Source organism: Thunnus maccoyii, chromosome 8 (genome assembly GCF_910596095.1).
Source record: "Thunnus maccoyii chromosome 8, fThuMac1.1, whole genome shotgun sequence".
NCBI classification, from domain to species: domain Eukaryota; kingdom Metazoa; phylum Chordata; class Actinopteri; order Scombriformes; family Scombridae; genus Thunnus; species Thunnus maccoyii.
In genome coordinates this window covers 14,738,477-14,758,473 of record NC_056540.1, presented here as the reverse complement: position 1 = coordinate 14,758,473, position 19,997 = coordinate 14,738,477, and the positions used below count along the sequence as shown (strand labels likewise).

Sequence of the window (19,997 nt, the reverse complement as noted above, 5' to 3'; positions counted from 1 at the left end):
GAGCTCCTTCACAAATTAAAAAAAAATGCATTCAAACCCAGACACACACACTGTAGAGGATGTGAATTTGCCCCAAACACTAAAACACTGACTAAAACAAGTAGTAGTGCTCTGGGTTGCACTCTGTCTGTCTCATAATACTCTCCATACTTCTGACAGTTGATTTCTATAATTATATGTCAGTGGATGAGGGTTATATGGGGGGTGAACGCGTTGCCTTGTAATTCAGAGGGGCTGGTGCATGATGGTTTAAGAATTAATGACTAGTAATTCTTACTTGCTTAAAGCCTTAAGTGTGATAAAAATGCATACCTAGGATGTTTGAGGTAGGTTTGTGTCTCAGGTTTTTCTTTAGTAAAATGCAAATATGTACTTTTGCAATTGACTGGAACAAGGATCAAATGACATTTTAAAATACAAAAAAAGTGGTTTTAGTGTTGAGTTACTCTTTCATTTACTTGATTACTCCCCATTTGTGCTGTCCCTGAATCCCCTCTGGCCTTCCTGCTGTAATGACTTTGAGCCAGGTTTAAGATCACAGCATGTCTCACCATACAGGCCCTCTCAAAGAGTGACTCACATACAATACAGTAAGGAATATGGGCCAAGTTCAGTTCTGGCTTCTTCCACGTTTCCTCCCACTACAATGCGTCTCTCTGTGTTTGAATTCCTGTACAGCATCGATATCACAAGAGCGTAGTAGATGTTGACTTTCCCAAAACTCCACTTGTAGGTCATATTTCATCACTTAGTTTGAGAATGTTAAGCGTGATGAAAATGCATACCTGGGGTGTTTGAGGTAGGTTTGTGTCTCTGTGTCTTACATATGCTGTTTGTTGTCTTTGGAGATGAACCAGTAATAAGTCAGCGCAGATTTCAAAGGGTTCTTTTATTAGGGAAATAAACAAGATAGAAGACAGAAACAGGACAGGGAGTAGAGAATGAGCAGAGGACAGGTAGAAGAAGTAAAAGGAAAAAAGGAAAAAAATGAGCAGATAAGAGGGAAAGATGAGGAGATGAGAGGGAAAGGGCTTTCTCGTTAAACTTCTCATCACCCCAGTTCAAACCTCGGAGGCTGAAGTTCATGGCAGCAGTATCTGTAATTTAGCCATTGAAATGATTTAAAGCCATTAAAAAGAGAAATACTGTAAACAATTAAAGTATTCTTAAAATAACCGCTGGGAACACTGTTAAATGTTTCACCAACAAAGCTGTCATTGAGACCTTTCAGGAAAAAATCTGCCATGAGGAGCTGTTTTCAAATTTCCGCGAACAAAACATGAATACTGCTGCCACACTGTCACAACCTCTCTGTGTGGGTTATTTTTACTCTGAAAGCAGATAAATACGGCAATTACTAATGTTTAGCTGAGCTGCTGCAGCACCAATCTTGCTAAATCCTGCTAATTAAGACCAGAGAGGTAAAAAAAGAAGGAATTATTCTGTACAGATATAAGAAGACATTATTTTTGTAGTCGAGAAGTTCTAATCTACTTTAATCACAGCTTTGACGGGTTTGCGGCTTTAATGCCTCTACTCTATTGACACACCCACACAATCTAAAAATGAGGAGATCCCTGGATATACTTTCTTGTGTGTTTGTGTGTATTTGTGTAGTGGGTTTTTTTTTCAAACTGTTTTTCATGATATTAGCGGGCGTATTTATTTCCCGTAGCAAAACTCACCCAGAGCACATGAAAAACACACACAGAGGCAGACACGGTGGTGGTGTCTGCCTGTGGCAAGCGTGTTGCTCTCTCTGTCTGGGTAGTTAGGGCTGAGATTGCCAATAAATAGTGGCCGGTGGCCTTCAGCATCACCAGCGGGGAGAGATTTGTGTTCTCATACCTGATTGGTCGAGGCCTGAGGAAGAGAACAAACCATCTCGTTAATCAGGGAACACTGTGTGGACACAATGTGTGTGTTTCTGTGCCACTCACACTCAGTGATGGTGGCACATTGTCAAAATACTCTGTGTGTGTGTTTGTGTGTGTGTGTGTGTGTGTGTTAAAGAGAGAGAGAGAGAGAGAAAGTGAGTGGTGTGTGTGTACAGTATTATGTCAGGCAATTGAGACAGCAGTAGTGCAGAGCTGAGCTGATGGATGACAGATGACTGGGTGTTAAAGGCCGCAGGAGCAGCCATGACTCATATATACACACGTGTGTGTGCACAAGTTTCTTGCTGCCGAATCTGTCACATTACAATCCTACCTGTGCTTACATTCCTCCTAGCACCAATTTTCACCTTTAGGGCTGCCAAATAAAGCCTAGTGTGATGTCAGGTTTGAGTATCATCACTCTGTCGTCTGAAGACAAAGACTTAGAGACCTCAAATAATGTGCTAAATTCTCAGCTTTTTCAAATGCTGAACTTTACAGAAATAAGAAAAAGAAAGACAGTGTTTTCAGATTGATAACTTTACTTTTTCAAGCTGTTTTAATGACTATGTGCTCCCTTAAGCGTTGAAACTCATAACAACTGTTCTTGGTCCTGTGTGTCTAATTGTGTTAAACTGCCAGGTGTAGGGGCTCACATTTTTGTTTTGCTTTTAATCAGAAGCAACAAAAAGTGCAAATGTACACAGTGTACAAGGTATAGTGTTGTGCTAACATATGGAACAGATATCTGTGTAGCTTCAATACTGTGTGAAAAAAACACAGCTGAGTGGACATTCCCACAGTGCAGCAGTCACAGTAACTTTACAGAGGACCTATTTTTTCCAGTCTTGTAGAAGCTTAAGTATTGTAGCTGATTCCTTTCTCTTTATGCTAAAATCATTACCATGACAGCAGCAACTATTACATCTGACAATGCAATGACAGTAAAAAAAGACCATAAGGATGTTAAAAATGACAAAGACCACACTCATATCTGGAGATTTTTTTTTACCGAACAGAACAAAATGTACCTCGTAGATATTTAGTAATGAATCAAAACATGCTTGAAATACTTAGTAATGCAGCTTACTTGTACAATAAAAAGTTGCCAATACTCAACCTCCTGCAAAGAAGAAAATGTCTCCTTCACTAAAAACCACAGAACAAAAAAAAAAGATTGCCCATCAGGTCTGGTATTTGACATATTTGACCATTTGAAGACACCTTGACATTGTTCAGAACTGGAATGATTCCGAAGTTATGATAGAGTAAATAGAGTCAATTGTTGCTGGTATCTAAGTGAATCCAAGATAGTCACCTCTCAAACACAGTACCATAAATCCAACACAGTCCACAGTCTTCTCTTCAGCTCCTCTCCTTGTCTCTACGTTTACATCACCATCCCCCACTTATTCCTCTCCTTCTCTACTTTTGCTTTGCCTTCCTCTAGCTCCATCACCCGTTCTGTCCTGGAGGTAGCCCCAGGGCTGCCAGGTGTGCGTGTGTGCTTGTATGTACTGCATACGTGTGTGTATGTGTGTGTGTGTGTGTGTGTGTGTGTGTGTGTGTGTGTGTGTGTGTGTGTGTGTGTGTGTGAGTACCTACTTTTTTACAGCTTGTGCACAGCGAATCCACGTCTAACTTTTTAGTTTGGTGTGTCCAAATGTACCCGCATCTAAGTTTGATTGTTCCCTCTCTGTCCATGAATCGTCAAGTTTTAGCTTCACATTGGACATTTGAATTGTCTCCACTGCTCTTATACAAATCCCTCTTTCCTAAAATACAGCCATCCTCGGGAGGTGCAACCCTTATGTGGTCACTTGACATACAGACCGTGTTGTGGGAAATTTGTAAGACGTGTATTTATTTCTTAACCTAATTGTAAAATAATTGCAGTTGCTAGGAATAGACTTTTTTCCAAATAGTTTTCGCACAGTCTATTAGGAACCTCTAAATGCATTTATAAGTCTGCGGCAAAAGTATGCCTGGTCAAATTCACATGACATCATGAGAACATTTTTCATTAATTGCTGGGGGTCGTGAGAATTTAAGGACCTAAAAACTGGGTTGAGCAATATTGCTTCACAAATCAAAATAAATGAAAAATACATAAGTAAGATGTCTTTGAAATAACTTAAGTATCTTTTTATGCTTGAATATTTATTTTTTACATTGACATTTGGCACTCCAAAGCTTTTTAAACGTACCTCTATTAGCCTTTTAAATCCACAAATTCCCCACAAAAACCAATTCCATAATAAATTCTGTTCACTCAAACAGTTGACAAAACATACCTTAACCATCCACTGAAACACACTCACAAAAAACCTCCCAAAGCAACAGTGTGGTGGGTCACAGTGAAAATAATCTCCCCCCTCTACCACCACCATCCATATTCCCAGTCTGACATACTGAGCAGCCAGCCACGGGGTCAGAATCAGTGAAGGGAAAGGTGATGTGCTGTATTTAAACGAATGAAATATTAATAGAGTCAGCCAATTAAAATAGGTGCAGTCGATGTGTCCCAGGAATCCAGAGCAGACGTTAGCACAGCGCTAATAAGATGATTTCCATCAGCCGCAGCCAGACAATGCAGGTAACGACAGCCGTGGCCAGAGAGGGGGGGGGGGTGGAGGAGGGCCAGGTGGTGGGAAGGGTGTCAGTCAGGTGGGAGCAGAACAGTGGGACGACCTGGAAAGATGGATGACGGCAGCGGCCGATAATTTAAATGCCTAAAATAACCTTAGGTACAAAGATAGATAGTGTGACATTGTTATAGAGCCTTGACTTGTTCACATGCTGTTTCCTACAAACAGTCAATGTTGCTTTCTTTAACCCATAGCTACAATCTTTCCCTAATGTTAACCAAGTACCTTTTGTGCCTAATTTTTTTGGAAAGCACCCAAAAACACACATCAGAAAATTAATATCAGTTATTTTAAAAGGCAATGACAAACAACGTATTTAGTTTGGAGGACTTTTAATGGTGAACAGTGTCTTGTATGTATCGCATAGAGAGCTCTGCCAGTATGTGAGTGATAACAAATTGGGGGACACTGCTTCTTCTCTATCTGTAAGCAGGATGTTCACTTTATCGTGTAACTGCGTGACAAAAGCAACACAGATTACCTTGTCTCTCTCTCTCTAGTTCTTTCTTTCACTCCCTCTCTCTTCCTGTCTCAATGCAGTTCAATGTAATTCATCACGGAAATTGGAATTTTTGTGGGTTGGCCACGTAAATACAGCACACTGCGGGGCACATGCACAAAAACACAAAGCACTTATGAACTTGTAAAAATACTGCCTGGAAAACATTAAGAGTGGCATGTTTGTATAAGACAAATATATTCCTCTTTCAGTATCAGTATTTTGTAATATTGATCCTCTGAATGCTTTTAAGAAACAAATATTTCATAAGCCAATAGTTGCAAAAACAATATAACTGTAAGTTTTAATTCAATGCCAGCAAACGTTTTCAATTAGTGAACACCTTATTTTGGATTTCTTTCCGTTGACCACGTGTGCCGCTGTAATTTGCTGACTCATCATCACTAAAGGACACACAGCTCATCATATCACACTCCTCTTTCTACCCGCAACCTCCCTTTCTCTCCTCTTTCATGGCTAGCTATTGCTATTCTTAGCAGGGGGACGTAAAGTTCTCCATTACAACCCAGTGCATACTGATGTCTGTGTGTGTGTGCGTGTGTGCGTGTTTGTGTGTGTTGTGTCTAGTACTAAGCTAGCTTAAGCCAGCTGCATCTCACACGCCTCATGCATGGCTTAACTGAGCGAGTGCCCGTCTGTGTGGGTGTTTCTGTATATTTGTAAGTCTATGCATCTGTGTGTGTGTGTGTGTGTGTGTGTGTGTGTGTGTGTGTGTGTGTGCTTATCCAATGTTTAATTCTTTTTCATGTGTGTGTGTGTGTGCATGTCTGTTCATATTATCATATTACCCATACGCCCTCTATTCCTTCTTCTTTTCTCTCTCACACACATAAAACGCATAAACTGACACAGACTGGCAATGGATTCATCACCACATATTAACCTTTAACATTCTTACTGTTATGTAATTCGATATTATTTAATTTACCTCAGTAATGCAATGTCAGTAATCCTTTTGGAGTGATTCACAGCGTAATATGCCAGTGACAGGCAGAACAAATACTTGGCTCACACATTGTGAGTAGGCACTCTTCCATATGTGTAACACACACACACACATACACAGTGGTATTCACAGAGTAATCAGCGCTGCAGCTATTATTAATGAGAGAGAATCAGGTCATTAATATTTAAGCAGTGTCACTAGGGCCACCGCCATGTGTGTGTATGTGTGTGGTTGTGTGTGTGTGTGTGTGGTCTGTTTGTGTGTGTGTGTCCACATATAGAAGAGGGGCAGAGGGACTATAAGGCAATTTCCTCAGGCAGTGTAGTGAGACCTACTCCATTACAATAGGATAGACAGAGATGGAGACATATTACTCCCTTAAACAGAGAGGGGGAAGAAGATAAAAACAGAGGAATCTGCTTTTTGCTTCTTGTCCTTTAGTTCCCATCCTCCTCTCCTCTCCTCTCCTCTCCTTTCTGTTCTGTAGAGGATGAAGAGGCTAGATTGGGAAAGAATGGGCAGATATCTCATTACATCACGCTGGACAGGATGGGCCTGGGAGCTTCCTGTGTGTGTGAGCGTGTGTCCGTGCTGCTAGCGTGAACCCTTCTAAATGAACACTGTTGGGGATTGTGACTCTTTGGTCTGTGTCTAGTCCTCCACACTGGGCATGCTCTGGTGACAGCGCACACACGTATACACTTTCTCTCACACCCCCCAAACCAACGTGATGGGGTTTAAGAGTAAGGGTGCGAATGGTTGAAGGAAGGACTTAGCATAAAAACTGTAAATAATGACATTAGCTCTTGCTCTTCTGTCTCTCCTCCTCCTCTCTCTCATCGCCACAGCCTCTTCCTGTGTCTGGGATTAGTGGGTATTACTTGCTCTGCAGAGCGAGGAGAATGAGACAGGTCTTACTGCCAGTTCCTAGATTGGGAGAGCAGGGAAAATATTCCTTTATAATAACCTCTTTTTATTAAATCTAGCTGGAGGACATATAGCAGCCTGTTTCACACCTCTGAGCCAGTCTGCCAACAGTTGTCCTCTGGAAATGCCAGAGTTTATGTTGTTTTGGAGTTTTTTTTTTGGATTGGGTCAATGTTAACATTGATTGAAAGCTAATTACTTCATAGTAAATATTGTTTGGGGATTATTAGTATGAATGGGATTAGTCTAAATGCATTTTATCCAAACATAAAGCAGATAATAGTTTATAAGTAAAGAATGTGTCATTTTCAAAACCTATCCATACAAATTAGTCATCAGAATCACTTTTAATCTTTTATCCCACACAATCACGCTCAAAGCAGCAGAATATCTGTCAGTCCATCATTTTTATTGTGACAAAACTTTAGGGAGTGATGTGATTCATTGCACGATTCCAGCCCTTTTGAAGTTCCACTGATTGGCGCAAAGGGAGTGGTAAAGTGTTTATTTAATAGACTGTACATCAAACTCAATATCACAGACTCTGCCCATCAGATTTTTACAGCACATATGAGCTGTGACTGAATGGTGATAGCATTACTAGCACCAGAGCACTTTAGAGTTTCTTTATTGCTCCTAAATGAATCAAATTCATAGACCTTTTTCACAGCTGGTATTTTCTCCTCTAAATCGCAGGTGGAACTAATAACATTGATGGTGGATCTGTTCCGGCAGTTATTGCAGTGCAATGCTGCAGTTACTGATTGTATTAGTTACACTTGTGTTTGACAAATCGGAATATCTTAGAACCACTGATCTATGCAGAGAATGAACAAGACTTTTACTTCTGGAAAACCTGGATGCCTGAAATAACACGTAGCAACTCTAGTCTATTCCAGCAAGCGAAAATGCATCTTCAGCCATATTTAGCTCAAGTCAGCATGTTACCATGAAGGCACACAGTTTCTTCAGCTGTGTCTGTGGCAAACTTCAAAACGGAGTCCAGTGCCATAAAGGACACATGTTCAATCTAGATGCAGAAAGAGAAGAAAGGACTCATTTGTAAGTTTTAAAAACTTTGTCATGATAAAAATCGAAGAGCCCCGGTGACTGGTCCCCTTATTGGCCATCTGCCTGTGTGTACAGTGATTTGATTACCTGGGAGCTTCATTAGGATAGAGAGACAGGGGAGGCCACGCTGGTAGCTCCCCTATCCTCCCTCCTCGAGTATAGAGTTACCTTTGCACGGAAGAGGCTGCATTGATTAGCCATATGCCTGGGAGGTGAGGGGGTGTAGCCTCACCCTGTGCCATCAGGGTTGCCTCTGGGGGACTGAAAGCTGGGGAAGTTGGATGTGCAGAGATACACTGTGTACAGGATAGGTCCTGCTTTCCCCCAGTGCATCTTTGCATTAAGATTTTATCACGCTTGGTTACCAACAAAGCAGTGATAATCTGGATGTTAATATGGGAAGCCTTGGCTAGGGGTTTCCAGGAAAATAGCGGTGCAGGAAACTGCATGTCAATCAACAGAATGCACACAGATAGACCGGCACACGGCTTCAAACTGAAGCAGACACACGCTGTACCGACAGTCACCAAGGGCCTAAGGATGGACTTGTTTGTGTGAAGTCTCTAGCATGTTATAAGTTTCTTCACAGCTTGACTTTAAATCTGTTCTCATCCTGTTTTTCTCCCCTGTTGTCACTTTTTCTGCACAGATCCCGCTTCAGTGGCCATGTGTTTGTTTGATAGACGTGCGCAGTGTTCTGACCGGTGAAGCTAGTCAGAGGTGTGATCTTTACATAAACATACCTCAGCTCTGTCAAGATTAGCCTCTGTTAAAGAGCGCTAACTGATTATGGTTTTGATTACATTTTATCAGCTCCTCTGTCAGCACTGCTCCCCGTACGCAGGCGGCTTTGTAAGAATGATGAATGGCTTTTTTAATTGTTTCTAATTGATAACTGCTCTGAAAGACTTTGTTATGAAACACTGCCAATTTAGTAACACCGATACACTGTAGTGCCTTATTAATTCTCTCCCGTCTGGCTCGAGCACTATGCAATTGAAAAGAACTCCGTCTGTGCATCTGTGGGCCGACTAGGCAGTAATATTTCTTGGTGCAGGAGCATGCCAGTTTTTAAATGCCAAAACACTTTTATTTTTATTCAACTGCCTGTGTCCAAAGCTTTGGTGTGTTCAAACACTCCGCGCCTTGATTGTTTACAACATCACAATGTAATCTCTGCTGATTTACTACTCTGTTTAGGTAGCTGGGTCAGAGATGGTGAATAACTATGTTACAGCCTAGCTTATGTGTTTATCATTATCATTTATGATGAGGTGATATTGGATGATAAATCCTCCTCCTTCCACCCTATGGCAGGCAGGCAGGCAGGCAGGCTTGGGCTCTGCTATGCTGGTGAGCTGCTTGGAGAGAACATTTGCATACATATTGTCTCACACCTTTAGATAGACTTTCCCTTTCTCCCGCCCACTCTTAATCCATATCTACCCTTTCAAAAGCTACTTTCAAATATACACTTAATGAAGAAAGGAGGAAATGAAGGAAGCAGGAGACAAGAGGAATGTAAAGGGCGAAGGGAAAGTAGACAAGAGCTCGGAGGTCAGCTGGTCTATAAACTGAGACACCTGTAACTTGTTTGGCCATTTTGTCTTTATGTTGGCAGTGTGACCTGTTGTGTTATTTCACTCTGGCTGTTTCCACCTGTTTTGCCTGTGGGGCAAGTATTTACTGGTCCACCTGTGTTTGTCTTGTCAAATAATCCAGGTGTTAACAGCACAAAATTAATAATGAGTGAAAAAATCAGAGAAATACAGCAAGAGTGATCAACTCAAAAACAGGGAGCAACTATAATGGACCCAAAAGCACAACTCAGAGGCAGGCAAGTTAAGTTAAAATAAAGTTGACTGTGCCCAGAGTGTCTGTTACCAGGTAAAGGCTATGACAGTCTTACAGTAAAGGGCGAAATATATTAGATACTTCAGTTTCACTGCAGGTTGGTCGTTTGAAACATCAACACCAAGGTGCTGCTATTTGCACTTTGCCAACGGCAAAGTATTTTAACATGACAGGGATCCTGTTTATAGTGAGTTTATGGTCTGTTTGGAGGCTTGTTGCCTATTTCAGGGAACTTTTACCAAACAGGTGGCTTCCAAATGGTGCTAACTAATAAGATAAAGATGCCCTCTAATATTGGAGTGTAAAATGGAAGATGAACAAGGTAAGATGCATTTAAATTAGGTTCCAGGAAAAAAGAAAAAAAGATTTTACCTTTTGCTTTTGATACCAGAATGAACAGTCATGCTGCTCCCTATTAATGCTTCTAAAATCAAATGAAGAGTGATTCATCAAAGCAGTTTAACATTTTACAGGACAACTCGAGTGCACGTTTGATCATTAAAAACAACAACAAATGATCCGGACTTTAGATACTGGTGTCAGTTGTCACCCAACCATTTGTATTTGCCGTTATAAAAACTGAGTTCATAATAAACAACTTACAAGCCAATAATGTGTACAGTAAAACTTTCACACTTTGTCAGAAGATGATTGGAACCAAATCCCTAGTTCAACCAGTATCATCTCTCCGCTTTCTCAATTCTTTGCCTTTTTTGTGTTGTTTCTCCTTCTTCACTTGTATCTTTCCCTCCCTCTGTCCCCTCCCGCCTCCTCCTCACCTCCTCTCCTCCGCTCCCTCCCTCCCTACAGTGCTCAGGTTGACAGATGTTTGGCTGGCTGGCCTGTCATAATAACTATGGAGGTGGGTGTCTCAGGTGGCTGGCGTTGGCTGCTCTCTGAGTACTTCACAGCCAGGACAGGGCATGACATCGCCTCAGGCTGTGGCTGAAGGAAGGAGAAATGAGGATAGGAGCAGGAAGGAGAGGAGTAAGGAGGATCAGAGACAAGACTTTTAATATTTGTTGATTTCATAATGCTCTTTACATAACTTATTAATACACGCTGCTTCAGATTCTCTCGGTAAAAGGAATAATGGACATGTTGCACTACATTACATCCCTTTACAACAGAGAAGTCATACGTAAGAGGTAGGCAGTACAAGGCAGAGAGCTTTGAAACTAAAGGCTGGGGTTCACATCCTGTATCCCACGTCTTGTTAGGTTACGAACTGCTTGTCTTATGGTTTAACAGCTTCTGAAACCCACTTTGGGGAGGGGAGGGGGTCTTTGTCCAACAATTATTATAACTTCCCAAAGCTGACAATCTGACATTAATACCCACTTCACACAGTGATTGGCCAGCTGTGCGGAGGTAAGAAAAGAGCCTAGGTCTAAACTATTTTATCTAGCACTCTTTTTTCATTCTTTTCACAACTGGTTCTGTCACATTTTATGCATAAAGCCAAGTGCAACAGTATGAATGCCCCCAACTGGCCGAAAACGCAATTATTGCTGCTTTAAATAATGCTTCAAATTTAATATTTAACCAAGAACTCCCTCTTTCCCTGACATTAAAGAGTAAATGCACCCGTAAATTCTGCAAACCTTTGTCCCAGCATACATGGATGTACATAGTATGTGATGATGCAAGGGGTTGTGAGGAAACTTTCTGGCTGCCGCTGGTAGTCAGAGCTGACCAGTTACGAACAGCAATTGTCTCTCTGTGTCTCTGCTGGAAAGACAGGGAGTCTGGCGGAGCTTTGACAATCATGTGAAGTACATTTATGTGCCAGTGACAGAGTCGCTGTGTTGTAGCTCAGCTAGCGCTGCTTCTCCTGGTGCGTGTTTCATTAGAAAGTGTCAATACTTAGTCATAACCCTGCTTTTTGGTTAAGTTAACGTTATACCCTGAATATCTTGTTAAGCTCTGAATATCGCACAGTTATCGGCGGGGCCATGTGTTTTGTTGACTGCCACAGAAGAGGAATAAATCTAAATATGTGAGAGACACAACTGGGGATACAATCAGCAGTGTTCCGTTATTTACAGTCTAGTTGGTGTGACAAGTGCTATCACAGTTGGGGGGGGTCAACAAACAAATCAGAGTCTTGCCTCACTGTATGTCACAGTAAGGGAGGGGCCAGGGGAACTTTCAAATCCAAACAGATGTGGACAAGCTAATTTTGCACATAAAAAACACAAAATATGTGTATTGTTGGAAAAATCACTTGAAGTTTGAGTTGCCAACCATAAAAATGTTATTCATGCTTATGTTGCCAGGAGCAGATGTAGGCGAAAAAGGTATATGATGACAATGAACATTCATACATTCAAAATATTTGCTAATGGAAATGAGTCGTATATACACATCATATTTAGGAGACAAGATTGAGAGGATGAGGTAGAAGAAGGAGAGAGGGGCTGCAGGCTAAGGGAGAGAGGTGGCAAGCGGGCCACAAACCCTTCAAGACAGCGGTAGGCTGTCTCTGCTGAGATTTATAGGTACTCTGGGAGCCGGACCTTGCACCTCGCTGTCAGCCTCTGTCTCTTTATCTCCCTCTTGATGCACACACCGTTTCCCAGTAAGATTGATCTATAGCTGTACAAGTTTTCTTAAAGTAGACATACAGGCAGTGGGGCTTGATAAGACCTCAACTAGAGATGCAGATGAAGAATATGTCTTGTCTGCATATCCTGTCGTCTGCATAGTGATGCTATTATGTGTTTATTTTCACTGCCCTGTCATGGCTGGAGATGTTTTCCAATTTTTTGATTTCATAAGAGACCTTTATAAATGTCTGACTTTCTGAGGCTGATATAGACAGACACAGGGAAGGACAGGCAGGCAGACAAGTCAGTTTTAGACTGGATGAGACCTGCAGTAAGCCCTATATCAGCCCGGCTTTGCTGTCTTATTGGACACTAAAGCTCGCCAGTTTACATCGAGCTCCTTAGATCTGACCACAGAGCAAAGAGAGAGTTTGGGGACATGATTGATCTTTGCTAACAATATTGCCTCTGTGGATGGCAATGATTAGATTACCGTGTTTTGAAATGTGTTTTCAATGTTTACATGGGCTGTTCTTCCTTGCTGTAATTATTGATGTGACAAGAAACACTCACTTGGCTCCTTACGAGAAATATCACCACTCAATTTGGGCTCATTTGTGACAACATTTGCAATCATGAGTGTGAATTTTGTCAGTTTCAAACCTCAGTAGAGCTTATTTCATGTGGTGGCTTTGCATTATGAATGTGTATCTCTGCATACATTATAGAGTTTATGAAGAAATGGCGCAGCTAGGCTAATGAAACCGTGGCACAGCAGGACACAGGGGGAATCGGTGTGCACCACAGCACCTCCCCAGCAGCCAACAGCCCCGTGTGTTTCTGACAGACAGACAGTTATGTAAGAGGGGAGAGCTAAAGGTTGCCTTGTCTCCTGAACCACCAGAAATCCACACAGACACACCGAGCTGCGGTGAGGATAGGTGGCCCTCTAGCCTGCTGATTATAAAGGCTGCTTCATGCAATATTAAAAACGGTCCTCTACTCAACTTCAGGGAGCACAGATAGGTAGATATAATGCATCAGCCTAAATATTATGGATCTCTGGACATGGAAGTCGCAGCCAAGGCTCGACCACTCAAAACATCTCATCAGCATCATAGAATCACTGTTAAAAATAAACAGCCCTAACCTAAAGCGGTTATTAATAAACGGGCAAAGTTCAGTGCTTGATGTATGAATAATTATTATGGTCTTTTGGGAGCTGTCCATGTAAAATTAGATTGCTTATTGCCATCCTAAATAATTAACAGCAGTATGATTATGGGAAGCGTAGTTCACTATGTGTACCTCACTCTTTAGCCTTCACAGCTGTCATTTGACAGCTCAGAAATAATGAGCATTCAGTATGGGGACACTGTGTGGGACAGCGAGGCATGTTGCTACCTGCCCAGATGCTAGCAGCAGCATTAGCAGTCCTCTGTCCAAGACACTCATCACTTTGACAACCCATAAAGCTGTCACCAAGGAAACAAAATGTCCATGCCCTGAGCTATGTGACTAAGACGTGTCTGTAAGTAAATTAGTTCATGTGCGTGTGGAGCCTTGATCTCAGGTGAGCACTGATGAGTTCACAATCTCCCCTCCTGCCTGCTGCCACTCATAAGCAAGAGCTACGTTTACACAAGAAATTTTCCTTTACACAGAAAGATTTAGATCAGACTGTGTGTGTAGGCAGAAACTTGGATCTGTTTGGGCTACAAAAGTACACTTTTTAGTGTATGACCTGAAACACACAAGCAGAATATATGATAACTTCCACAACTCTACAACAAATACAGCAATTTCTAAACCCTGGATTGTTTTTTTTTTCTTCCAATGCCGTGAACGCCTCTTTGAATTTAAGTGATTAATCTAGACATACAGTACCAGTCAAAAGTTTGGACACACTTTCTCATTCAATTGAATGGGAAAGTGTGGATAACTTATATCAAATCCCATAAGAAATGAATACAACATAGTGCAGCATTTACATCTGGAGTAATTCAGCAGCCGTGACCTGTTTTAACCACACAAGTTAACACTTAACTGTATTTTGTACAAGACTTTACAAGTTTTGAGACTCTATTAATGGCTAATCAATCTGTATTCCTACATTTACTTGCCTTTCCCTGCTTCATTTGGTTTCTGTTAGTCTGTTTTAAAAGTTTACAGGCGCTATAAACCAGCAGGCATTACCAGCCAACCAACCCCGTATTTACACCATTGTGGTCACGTGTATATTTTGCTATGTCCACGTGCGAGTGTGTATTTACAATACAATACTGCATAATTCACTATATTGTAATTACTATGTAAATACTGCATTTACTGAGTCTGCTTTGCCACATAAATCACTATTCATGAGGCTCAGTGTTGTAAATATGTGGCCTGTGAAATGTACTGTAACATGCACACTGATCCAAATGCAGATGTTTGCATACACACACTGTCACGCATGCCTGCCTCGAGGCTGGTTGGAGTAGCCGCCATAAGGTCAAAGCCAGTCATTATACAGTAGAGCCTCTGAATGCGGAGCAGAGCGATGTGCCACACCTGACTGCCAAACATTCACCTTAAACCAAAGACCACTGCTCACTAGTAAGATGTTGCTTGACCTGAATTATCATCACCATCCCCTCTCGCTCTCTCTCTCGTTGTGGTTTGTAGTCTCCCCTTACTCTCTCAACCCCCCCCCCCCCCCCCCCCCCCTCTCCCCCTACCTCGTATTCAGTGGGCAACCAGACATTCTTGACATTTTGCAAAGGTTGAAAGACAAAGAACCTTTGTCTCCTAATAAGGCCGTGCTCTATACCCCACCTGAATGAGAATACTGGGAGAAAGAGGGTGGTGTGTGTCGGGATAGTGGGGGTGATGGTGGAGGTGGAGGGGGGGGCAGTTTATATAGGGACATAGAAACCAGAGTATGGAAATGTAAATGAGGACTGAGAATGGGTGGGTAGGAAAGGAAAAGGAAAAGAAAGCTGCAGGTAGGATGAGAGGTTGTGTGTGTTGTGTGTGTGTGCATGCATGTAAGGGGTATAAGAGGAGGAGGTTTGGGACTGAAAACGATCCTTTCTGAGGAAAGAAAAAGAGAACATTGTAATGAACAATCCCAGAGTGAGAGTGATAACGGTTTGGTTTCAGACGCTAATGTAAGGTATTGCCGTGAGAAACGCGGCAGCGCATCCCGATGCTTCGCCCGCAGTCACACAGACATACAGGGATGTTCTACAAGTGAGCGATATTCTCCATCACTGCAGGAGCTTGAAGCGGAACTCGCAACACCCAAGGTCCTTCTGGTCTCTTCTCATCTCTCTGTCTCATCCATCACACCCCTCAGCTCTACCTCTCACCTCCCTCGCCGCCTCCCTCAATCTCTCTTGCACCTTATTTCTCCACAATTTGCTCAGAAAAACTTGCTCCAAAACAGCCCAAGCGAGAGAAAAACAGTGTTCTAGCAAGTGTAAGCAAGGACAGAAGTGCGATGAAACTGAGACATTTAAATAGTTAGAGTTCGCCACCTGGTCAAACACCTTTCAACCTTTGGTTTAGTCACTCCTCGTTTTCCACTCTGCCGGTGTCACTTTGAGTTATTCCCTCCACTTAACATACAGCTGTGGTCCGTGTTATGCAATGTCCCTGCATTGTCTCATTTGCAGTTTTCAAGGCACTGCAATTTTTTTTTTTTTTTTTTGCAAAGGCGCAGACTTTAAAGTGAGAACACAATACTGTTTTTCTGTGTTTTGTCTCAACATTACATAAGCAGAAGGTAAAAATATCTGGACCTGTCTTTAAAAGCAGATGGTGTGGTTATGACATCAGGCTCGTTAAAGGCAGCTATAACTAGGAAGAGCCAAGGGTTGTTGTGAAGTACACCGCCTTAAATCCAGCTTCCTCCACTAACAAGGACCAGAAATGTTCAGTGTGTGTGCGTGAGTGAGACGAGCTAGGAAACAGCACAAAAGTATGTGCTGCAAAAGTCTTTAAATTCTCCTCTCATGGTGTCTTGTCTTTCTCCGTATTAGTGTCGATCCCCCCACCGCCACCCCCCCACCCTCCACCCACCTCCTGTTTCTCTTTCTGTGTGGGTACAGTACTCTGTCACTCAAAGGAATGTGGGCAGATATGGGATCATATTCAGACTTCCAGATTCATTCTGCTAGCGACTCAGAAGCCAATATTAGCCACGCGGTCGTTGTTTTACCCATGAGCCCGTTGCCTTGGAAACGTTGCATAAGAGGGAGTGGGAAAGCGGGATGCCCCTTGCTGATTGGGAGACAAGGTGGCAGATCTCTCTTTCTCTCTCCCCTCGTCTCCCCCTGTATCTTCTCCTTGCATCTTGTTCTTTTCCCTCCACTCAACACTTGCTGTAACTGTATGTGTCAAAACACAAGAGCTCCAACTGTCCCTTCATGCCACGTGTTGAATCAACTCACCACCCAGCACCTCCAAATAAAACTCTGGAGTCAAAAACAGCATATCTGTTACAGTTAGCCAAGCTTCAGCTAAATTAGAGCTCCTGTTGCAGCAGTGATTTATAGCCCAATTGGAAATGTTTGTACACACAGTGTGTGTACGGTCACACACAAGCACACACACACATACACACACACACACACTACTCCATGAGCAGCATTGTGTATCATCCTTGGCTGTGGGAGGCCTTGGCTGGAGTCAGAGAGGATAGTGCTTTGTTGAATCCACTGAGACCACATGTTCAAGACTGCAAGACGGCCTTCCATGGCTTCCATACACGCAAGGCCATGCTGTGTCTACATACCAGGAGGATGAGAGAGAGAGCGAGAGGAGGATGATGAGGAGGAAGGGCAGGGAGTGAAGGGAAGATGGCCTTGGCTCTGGAGACAGGACGATTTATCTTCTCTCTCCTCGCTAATTCCAGCTCTTTGCTTGGTTTAAAAAGGAAAAAGAAACAGGATCAGAGCAGATACTTAAAATCGTTTACTGTAGGAGCCAGAATTGTAGCATCCAAAATGTCCAAACAACACAACAGCACATAGTATGACATACATACCTATGAGGGCCAAAACAGAGACGTGATTAGTGATCTGATCAAATCAGGGCTGCTATAGGTTGCACAGTTTCCGATAACCTCAAATCGAGTTTCTTGGGTAATTTGCATTTTCCTCCAGCATGCAGCAAGCCAAGAAAAGAGCAGGGTGGGCAGCCCCTGTGTGAGGGAGCTGTCTTAATCCATGTGTTTAGCAAGCACCATCTGCTGCTTTTATTCAGATGGGAGTAGAAATATTTGGTTGATTAGGAGAGGATCTGTGAAGGATAGCCGCACCGTTACCACCGGTTACAGGGGACACACATGCTCGATTCTATCAACTGGTGTCTCAGAAAGCAAACAGAAGACAGACACACAGACATCAACATGCAAGGGCTCAAATGAGTACACATGTGCATATGGAGGTGGATGTGCAGCACGGACACACACTAAGAACACAATAAAAGTGTTCAAAACATTGTAACGTTGCAGAGAGAAAAAAGACACACACACTAGCTGGGCAGATTTGAAAGAATGCAAACACTTAAAGATTTACAAGAAATTGCTGCTTAGTGAGGTAACGACAAACAGGATAACAAACAGGATAAACAGGAACATACGCCATAATACGAGCCATGTTTGGTAAATGTCAGGACACACTTAATGTATGCTTTCTATAGATAAAGGTTAAAGATAATTTTTGAGTGTTTCTTTCCGATGAAAATGGCTACTACAGAGATTCTATGATTCAGCCTGACTATGGCTTTAATTTGAGTTAACTCAGCTGGTAAAACATTGGTTTGTGACAACAAATAATTCACAAAATAGTGCTGGCTGCCATGGTCCTCGTCCAAACTTCAGGCTGGTTGCAGTTTATCACAGATTACAGACTTATTTAATTAAAATACCATCTCTTTGTAGATAATAACACAAGTTGGATGCAGTTTAATGAGATTTTTATACAGGCAATTACTCATTTCAAATAAAAATAAAGGAGTTTAAGTGTTTTTTTGTTTGTACTTGTATGCAAGTATATCTGCATCTAATCTCCTGCTCTCATTGCACATGTTAGCTTCAAAACTTTGTGTTTTCTGTGTCCAGGTGCAGATCTCGGTGGTCTGATGGACCTGGAGTCTCTGTACCGCGGTGTGAAGCAGAGTATCAACCACACACGAGCGGGACGAACACGCAGACAGAGCCTGGACAGGGCCTACAACATCGAGGTGCTGCTGGGCGTCGATGACTCGGTGGTCCAGTTTCACGGGAAGGAGCACGTCCAGAAGTACCTGCTCACACTCATGAACATTGTAAGTGTTGGCAACTCACACAGGTGGATGCGCACAATGACAATCAGGCGCAGTAGATGGATATATGTCAAATAATAGAATGTTTGACTGAATCCAGCATTGTCAAATAAATTGCCAACATTTGAGGTTATTCTAGGGTGTCACATTACAAACATACTATCAAAGAAACATATAAATGCATCTTCATGAACACTCATCATACACAGGTTCCCAAATGCTCAAAAGTGACACTACTTGTCTTCCTTTAAAAAATGAAATCATTACAGTAAATGGGAAAATGGTTCCATTTGAGTTAAATGGGAAATAAGTCACAGAGAGGTCAAAGAAAGAGGGTAACACACACACACACACACACACACACACCAACCAAATGAGGATTCAATTCCCTTCCTACATGTTCTCATCCAGCAATCAGCCGCGGGTAATCCTTTCTTCTCTATCTGAATATGATGAGATTTCATTTGTGTGTGTGCGTGTGTGTGTGTGTTAGGTGAGCCCTCTGCTCTCCTACATATCGTTTCATCAGGCTTTGTGTCATGTCATCATTCATTGTGAGTGTGTGTGAGTGTGTGTGTGCAAGGGAGAGAGAGAGAGAGAGAGATGCAGAAGCAGCAGGCAGTATGCTCCAGGCCACAACAACACTTAGCCAAGCACTCACACTCCCAGGTGTTTTTGCATGTGTGTGTGTGTGTGTACATAAGCTTGTGTGTTGGTGTGACACTGAACACACTGCAGACTTTAATCTTTGCAAATTAAACCTGTGGTGAGAGTGCTATTTGCACGCATTTGTACGTGTGTGTGCCCGCATTCATGTGTGTTTGTGTGCGTGCTCCTGTTTGCTTTTGCTTGTATTGCGACCCACTGTGCAAGGAACCAATCTCCGACTGTTAAGCAGGTGCAAGCATACAGCAACAAATCCTGCCACACCTCTTTGTCTCGGCTCAGCGCTTGAGAAAGAACAAGAGCCGCTGTGCTCTCTGCCTCCCCTTTTAGATATTTGTTAGACAATATAGGAGAAGGGAGTACGCAGCTCTGTCGCAGCCCCCCTCTAATCTGTGGGGAAGAGATGGAGAGACAGAGGGAGAAGGAGTATTTTAAACACGCATTCGGAATAAATTACTGACAGCCAGATAAACAGAAATAAATAAATAAGGGCTGCCTCCTACGCGTGGCATCTGGGCAACTTTCTTCTTGAAAGTTTGCTTTGCTCACTTCAGGATGGGTGTGCTCTCTCTCTCTCTCTCTCCTCTCTCTCTCTCTCTCTCTCCGTCTTTCTCTCCCAGTCTCTAA

At 42.5% G+C, this 19,997-nt stretch overlaps 1 protein-coding gene across 5 annotated transcripts in view; it reads left to right on the top strand.

Moving 5' to 3' along the window:
- Positions 1-19,997, top strand: part of LOC121901987 (A disintegrin and metalloproteinase with thrombospondin motifs 2-like) — a 113,631-nt gene that overhangs the window by 66,158 nt on the left and 27,476 nt on the right. For 3 of the 5 annotated variants that reach the window (XM_042419120.1, XM_042419119.1, XM_042419118.1), the window contains exon 4: positions 18,502-18,707. In XM_042419120.1, coding sequence (XP_042275054.1) covers positions 18,502-18,707 — 206 coding nt within the window. Of the gene's footprint in view, positions 1-10,732; positions 10,831-15,670; positions 15,683-18,501; positions 18,708-19,997 lie in introns of those variants that run through there. The other 2 variants (XM_042419121.1, XM_042419122.1) reach the window with 2 other exon arrangements.